The sequence below is a fragment of the Penaeus monodon genome, chromosome 11 (assembly GCF_015228065.2).
Source record: "Penaeus monodon isolate SGIC_2016 chromosome 11, NSTDA_Pmon_1, whole genome shotgun sequence".
NCBI classification, from domain to species: domain Eukaryota; kingdom Metazoa; phylum Arthropoda; class Malacostraca; order Decapoda; family Penaeidae; genus Penaeus; species Penaeus monodon.
In genome coordinates, this window is record NC_051396.1 from 2,989,030 (window position 1) to 2,996,529 (window position 7,500).

Sequence of the window (7,500 nt, forward strand, 5' to 3'; positions counted from 1 at the left end):
AAAACCTCTTCCCAAGCGCCGGGCCCCACGAACCGCCAAGGGCAGCCCGGCCCGCGCCAGGCGAGGGCGGAGGGCGCGAATGGCGGCGGCGGCGGCGGCGGCGGCGAGGCGCGTGGGTCGCCGGCGTGGGGACGCGCGGGGGGGGGGGACGCCGGGAAGGAGGTGAGGTGGCGCCTCCGCGGCTTATCTCCATCCTCTCTGCACCGCTTTTTCGTCTCCGGCGCGTTTCAGAGGCGGCGGGGAGAAGCATGGCGCGTGAGAGAGAAGAGGAGAGAGAGAGAGAGAGGAGAGGAGAGAAGAGAAGGAATTCTGGGTCGGTTAGAGTCGCCGGGCGGGAAGGGGGGGGGGGCGGGCACGAGGGGAAGCCAGATGAAGAAGGCATTTTCGAGCATTTTCCCGGCGCGAGAGAGGAGGGAGAGGGAAATGAGTAGTGGGGAGGGAGGTGGACGTCGGTTAGTGGCCGGTAATGGCGCGCAGGCGATTCAGGAGTGGACTTTGGCAGTAGTGGCAGCTTAAACCTCTAAGGTTTCTAGTTAGACGCATTGGAGATGCTGTAGGTGAGCACTCTTACTTTTTATGTGGTTAAATGCCCTGCAGTTAGATGGCCAGTCAGTAGAGGGAGGTGTTTTTTTAGTGGTTTTGTTTAGCATAAGTGGTGTGGGAAGGGTTTTATTCGTTTTTTCCATATTTATTATATAGTTGATATGTAAATGATCAATCTTGGAATAGTAATTTAGGCTTGATGCCACTATTCTAGTGCCCACTGCTGGTACTCTGAATCTAAATATGGGCAACTGTTATACAGTTGCTGAACAATCTTCATTTTCATCAGAGAACAAGAGGAAGTCGGATGACCACTTGGAGAGCTCCATGTCTAAGACTAAGCGAATGGAAAGTAAGCAGAGGTGCTCTGATCTGATTGTACTTGGCCTCCCCTGGAAGACGACTGAGAAGGAACTGCGTGAATACTTTGAGCCTTTTGGGGAGGTTCTCATGGCCCAGGTAAGTGATTTAGTGGATTTTGGCTCTTGTGCTTTTTTTTTTTTTTTTTTGGCTGAGAGATATAATGCAGTTTTTTGGAAACTTAAGCTCATGATGAAGCTTCTCTAGGCGATGCTAATCTTTTTTCATTATCACCAACAGGTTAAGAAGGACCCCAAGACTGGCCAGAGCAAAGGTTTTGGGTTCATTAGGTTTGGCAACTACGACACCCAGCAGCGCGTGTTGTCTCAGCGCCACATGATTGACGGACGTCTTTGCGATGTCAAGATCCCCAACTCGAAGGTAGTTTGCCACCAGGCTTCGTTTTTTTATTCCACCTTCCTTTTGCTTTGTTTTTGAGTACAAGAATCAGAATATTCTTGCGTGTAGAGAGTAATAACATGTTATATTTCTGATAATTAAGTATATGGCTTTATAAAGGCTGATACTAAATGCTTGATTTATTTCAGTTTGGCAGAAGGTTTAGACCACCTGGTGTGTTTAATTTGTAGATGTGAAATATTTTGTAATTAGAAAGTACTGTAGGAATGAAGAAATACTAGAAGTCTAATGTATTTTCTTCTAGCAGGAAGGTATGGTGCAGCAGGTGAACAGCAAAGTGTTCATTGGCCGTTGCACAGAAGACATTGGACCGGAGGATCTCCGTGAATACTTCAGCAAGTTTGGTGAGGTCACCGATGTTTTCATTCCTAAGCCTTTCAGGGCTTTTGCCTTTGTCACTTTCTTAGATCCTGAAGTAGCTCAGAGCCTTTGTGGTGAGGATCACATAGTGAAGGGTACTTCAGTCCATGTGTCTAATGCTGCACCCAAGAGTGACCCCAACCGTGGACCTTTTGGGCGTGGTGGACGCATGGGTGACGGTCGAGGATATGGTCAGGGAGGCTATGGTCAGGGGATGAATAATGGTGGGGTCTGGAACCAGGGAGGGAACCGAGAAATGCCCAACTTGGCAGCTCTTGGAACCTCTCTGGGCCTTGGGGGACCTGGGCAGGGAGGACAGGGTGGTGGGCAGAACGTAAACCCACTCAACATGGGAGCCCTCACCATGCCTATGCTTGCTGCACTCAGTCAAGCCAGTTGGGGTCTCCTAGGTAACCTGCAGCAGCAGAACCAAGATGGAACCCAAGCACCGGGTGGCTACAACCAGGGAGGGCAATCCAGTCAGGGGCACTCCAATCCTCCCCCAAGTAACCAGAGTCAGGGAGGCTGGGGATCCGGGAGCTCCGGTGGCGGATGGGGAGACGGTAGTCAGAGTGGTTCTTGGGGCCCTTCTCAGGGTAGGGGAGACAAGGGGTACAACAGGGGAGACTACATGTAAGAATGCTTTGGCAAACTTGGGTGGGTGAGGAGTGGATGATAGACACAGGCCATGACTATTGGTATGACTTGGTCAGAATGTTTACATCGTATGTCTGACAAGTAGATTCTTAACACCTGCCTGCAAGGGCAGAGGGGGTGGCTCAGGGGTGTTATGTGTGTGTGGTCATGTCAACACTCCCTCGTCCCTTGTTTAAATTAAAGCATGCTTTAGATTTAGGCAAGTATTCACTTTAACTTTAATGATGGTAATATTCACGCTTAGTGTGTATCGTTTGGTGTGGTGGGCATGTATGGGTGGGTGCTGGGGCCCAGGTATTAGGCCCTGAATGTTGTAGCAGTGTCCGAACACATGGTATGATTGCTAGGGCGCTCCTCTCCTGCTGCGTGTAGCCTCCCGGGGCATGGGTGGTGGCGGCCTCGCCAGAAGGAAAGTGACCAGCAGTGTGACAGCTATATTGTACTGAGAGTGGTATGGACGTGTGGATGGCAGAGCTTGCCAATGCCAGGACCGAGCTAAACCAAGTCAGTTCAGTGGGGTGTGGAAGTCTCGGTAGCGTGAGAGAGAGGCCCTCTGAACTCCGTAGAGAAGAGCGACTTCGTACCATCCCTTGTATATGGTACAAGGACGTATCTGTCTCTGCTGGGTGAAGAGGATCAGAGGCAATCGGTACCATGAGCCTGGCTCCATACCGTTCTCAAGAAATGCTGTTATTAATGTTACAGTTGATCATTTGATTTCCAACCTGCTTCACAACACCATTGTAATCTAAGGTCACACTTTATTGCTTAATAGCTTAGCTGTTCGCCTTTTGTGAACAGTGTGGAACCAGGAGTCCTGTATATAGTGTGTGTTTGTTTCAGCAAGGAAGTGAGTCTGTTAGAAATGCCCAACTACAGGTGTTAATTCTACTGGACTTTTGCTTTGGAAAAGTATCTTGTTGGATTACCACACAAGGCTGGGCATTGCTGATAGCGTCACTAAATAATCATGTTTCTCACTCTAATCACAGACTCAAATATTTGCCAGTGTGAGGTGTGACCGAGGAAGCCCTGAGTGTGTAGACTAGGAAGGCCAAGCTATGAGTGTGTGACAATGCAACAAATTAAGATATATTTTGAAGTCTTGTATGAGCATTGGCCTCTTTATTTTAATACTTGTGTGCATCTATAATACGGCATCCAAAAAGTGCATGAGTCTCATTGGCTTAGTGTAGACTCGTGCCCCTACTCCCTGCTCAAATCTTCTCACTATAGCATTTTGTCAATGAGCACTGCACAAATATTGCTTTACACTTGTCATTTTGGGTCTTGCTAGGGAGAGCCATCACTTCCCAGTTAGACTAGATTCTTTGGTAGTCTTTTTGCAAATAATAAAACAAAACAAAAAACATTCACAACTAAAAACAAACAACATTGAGTGCTTTGTGCAATATGTGTTCATGGCTACAAATCCTATTATGCATAGCAGAAATATATCCTGGGGTAGGGGGCAACTATTACCTTGACCTCACCTGACCTCACCTCTCAGTGTTGCCGAGGTCACTGACCTGGGAATCACAGTACAAAGTCTGTGTGTTGAGCATGGTGGTCAGCAGTAAGAGCTAGTTGGAAGCAGGAAGACTGTGTTGTCCGGTATATTTTGGAGATTAAATAGATGGAAATGGCATTTATTTCTTGTTTTTAATTTTTTACTTTTTAGATTTGGCCTGCATTTGTTCATTGATCATATCCAACCTTATCTTAACTTGTAGTACATCCCCCTTCAAAGAAATCATGCCCAAAACAGCCTAGATCTTTAAATCATGCCTCTTGCCCTTACCAGTCCTCCTGCTATCCCCTGGCCTGCTGATGAAAGAAGGTATGACAGAGCCACGTACGACTAACAAGCAGGCCTTGTGTTTTATCACAAGATATTTTTTTCTTTCTTTTCCAAGTCATTTAGTGGAAGAGCGTTTTGTTTGAATTTTGGCATGAGTGTTCCGGTACGGCTGACACTAGTAGTTTGATAACTACAAACATGATGCTGTTTTTTTCCATTCATTTCACCTAGATTTTATTCACTTTATTATTAGTATTAGCATTTATCACCCATATCTGATGTGTACATGAACTCCAAACGGGCTCATTATGAAGTGTGTGTTGCGTGAGTTTTTATTCAGAAATATATTATAGGAAGGTACAAAAGTGCGTGTCCTGTCAGGTGACCAGAGTGAGTTATGTGTGACCAAAACACCAAAGGTGTATCTAAACTTCTTGGTTGGTGAAACTCATCTGTAGATCAGAGCATGGAGTAAATCTAAAAGAAAGCTCACTTTACCTGTAATTACCTATTCATTCCGAGTCGGTGCTCCATGTATTTGCTCGCAGAGAGGTAGATTATACTACCAACTCCCTAATTTGAAAAGTGTTGTCATCTTCTTGTAATAAATACTAATACCTTGAAGAGGCACGTCACTTGGCAATATGGCAAGGTTAGGAAGGACCCAGTAGTTAGAATCACCAAGAGAGCAGTCTTTCTGCTCTGAACTAGAGGCTGATGCGAGATGGAAAGTGTGACCTAACATCTGTATGTATTGCTAGCTAGGAGAATGAACATAATGTGAACTTGAGAATGATACATTGGATATGTAAGATCTTGTGGGTCTTTACTGTGAAGATGTTCAGAAGGTGATGTGTGAGGAGGAGTGAGATACAGGTGGAGACTGAAGAGATGTGATGAGATAAATGTGGCTGCTGTTGTGGATTTGAGGCTTCACCTTCCACTGGTATCCTTTGGAATGTGTTGCCTTGAATTTCTCATCACAGCCTTTGATGGTGAGCTAGAGCTTGGTGTGCTCTCTACTGTTGTCCTTTTGGGCGTGATTGTGAATGATTGTATGGCTAGAGTGCTCTGTCGAATAATAAAAAAAATCACAGCTAAATATTGTGTTCTTAACCCAAAGACCAAAACTAGCCCTTTTTAGATTTGCTTTATTTTATTTATTTTTTTTTACTACTATTGTATAGGCATGTGGTGAGATTATTAACAAGGCTATATTAACTTCCGTTTAGTACAGTCAAGTGAAAGGTGAAGGAATCGATTACATTTGTTAAAGGTAAAAAAAGAAAAAATAAATAATAAATTGATTTTTAATGTATAACAGCTCAGCAACAAATGCTCAAGACACTGTAGGTTAACCATTAAACTAGTGGGTAGAATTCCTTGAGTATTAATTTGCATATGTCAGTCATGTCTTTAATACAGGTAAAAGATAGAAGTATTCAGTGTAGCTCTTTCCGTATGTATGATTCACTTTGCGAGTAATAGTGTCAAATTGATCGTGGTGGAGGAAGGGTTTGAGACGATGCTTTGATTTAAATCCTTGGTTCCTATACTGTCCATAATTTATTAAGTTTTTTTTGCACTCCATTCCAGGTTTATTGCCTTTTTTAAACTGGGGCCTGACAAAATGGAGGTGCACGAAACCATTTGCATAAACAGTAAATTTGCATCCTTAAATATTATAATTTCAGCTAACAGATGTTTGACAAAGATATCATCCGAGTTAAGGACCTTGTGCTTAGATTAATAGTTATTTTGCCATAAAATTTAATCTATCAAGAGCTTTCATATCGCAGTACTAAATTTCACACTATTTTACACAGTTCAAAGGCAATTCATAATGAAGTCGGCTACAAGTTGACATTTATTTCAGACTGGCTAGCATCAGTTTTTTCTTCATTGTTCACTTAACGAATTGGAACAGTGAGTAAGTCTGGATCCAAGTTATATTTAGTTGGTAACTATAACGAAAGCAAAATGTATTTAAAAACCGCAGATCTCAACAAGGGAGTGCAAAGTTAATGAAGGTAAGTATTCTTTTGATGTTTGAAAACGGGATTTAATCTTGATAAACTTGGACCATGGAAGTTAATTTCCACAGGCTTTTTTTTTTTTTTTTTTTTTTCTCCCTTGATATGAGACTTCCAGCTATCTCCCTTGATATGAGACTTCCAGCTAAACGTCACTTAATTATATGCATTTTTATTTTTTGATTTTTTAAACTAATCTTGTAAGCATTGAAGGCGACAGTAAGAACTGCAGTCATTATTATGTACAGAACAGTTATTGTTAGAAGGGGAGGGGTTATGCACAGCACTGCAAATTTATTTGGATGAAAATGAAGATGGCCACTTATAAATTATCGCTTCAGATAGAATTGAAAAGAGCAATTAAATAATTACTGATGTCTAGTATAAGTGGCAGGTACATATCTCCATTTTTATTACCAAATACTATTTTGAGTGCCATCGCAATTAAGTTCCTGATACTACACAATTACGGGAAATTAGAACATTTCTTCCCTGTGCGAGTGTATTTTCGATCTTTATATTTTTGCATGCTATTAGTTGTATCACAGTGCTGATGCTATAAAGGTATAGATTGTCCGCTAATTACCTCCCTTATAATTTAAGTGACTAAGATATTTTATTAATAAAAATATACATCTCAATGTGATGCTTTATTTTCTTCCTAATATAAAGTAAGGTGCAAAGTGATTGTTGTCACAAGGCAGAGGCACAAATTATATTGTGAAACATGCTGATGAGAGGATAATTATATTGCATATGTACAAAGGCCCTTTTTAAGTAAAACACGAGTGCCCCCCCATTATGCTGTTTTGCAACTTAAGAATCCACTGAACTTTAAAACGGACTGCTAACGAGTTTCCCTGTGTTAAGCAATACCATATTGCATTCATGTCTTCAATGGACCACTTTTCCAAGCTAAATTTGGGCGACAAAAATGCTCAAAATCCCTAGAAATTGTTGTATTGCTCAGAAAATTCTTTTCATCCTTATATTCAGCATGAATTATCTAATCTATATAAAAATATTGAAACCTCCGTTTCCCTTAACTGGAAAAACAACATGAAGTAAATGGTAATACTCCAGTTGGTATGACTCAAGTGCTTTCTACAGCGGAAGTCGAAGTACAGAAAACCAATCATTAAAACTGGGGGGGGGGGGGGGGGTCAGTGCTGCACTCATATGGAATATACCCCCCGAAAACAGTGATGCATTCACTAATATTTTTCACACCATAGGTAAATAGACATACGAACGCAACTAGTAATAAAGATTTAATAGATTTCCTGTCATCCTCAATGCTATACTCCGGATCGCCAACTGCTTCAG

General features: G+C 42.5%; 2 protein-coding genes across 8 annotated transcripts in view; one reads left to right on the plus strand and one right to left on the minus strand.

The window, feature by feature from the left end:
- The window catches only part of LOC119578670 (TAR DNA-binding protein 43-like), a 6,485-nt gene extending 735 nt beyond the window's left edge, over positions 1-5,750 (plus strand). For 2 of the 7 annotated variants that reach the window (XM_037926235.1, XM_037926233.1), the window contains exons 2-4: positions 806-1,002; positions 1,144-1,284; positions 1,568-5,750. In XM_037926235.1, the coding sequence (XP_037782163.1) occupies positions 806-1,002; positions 1,144-1,284; positions 1,568-2,320 (1,091 nt within the window). In that variant the 3' untranslated portion in view covers positions 2,321-5,750. The remainder of the gene's footprint in view (positions 1-805; positions 1,003-1,143; positions 1,285-1,567) is intronic. The other 5 variants (XM_037926236.1, XM_037926238.1, XM_037926237.1 and 2 more) reach the window with 3 other exon arrangements.
- A 1,678-nt stretch (positions 5,751-7,428) lies between these two features.
- LOC119578673 (ribosomal RNA-processing protein 7 homolog A-like) overlaps positions 7,429-7,500 on the minus strand; it is a gene marked incomplete in the record, with an annotated part of 17,246 nt that continues 17,174 nt past the window's right edge. The window contains 1 exon segment of the mRNA XM_037926243.1: positions 7,429-7,500. This exon segment is cut by the window's right edge and continues 82 nt beyond it. Coding sequence (XP_037782171.1) covers positions 7,497-7,500 — 4 coding nt within the window.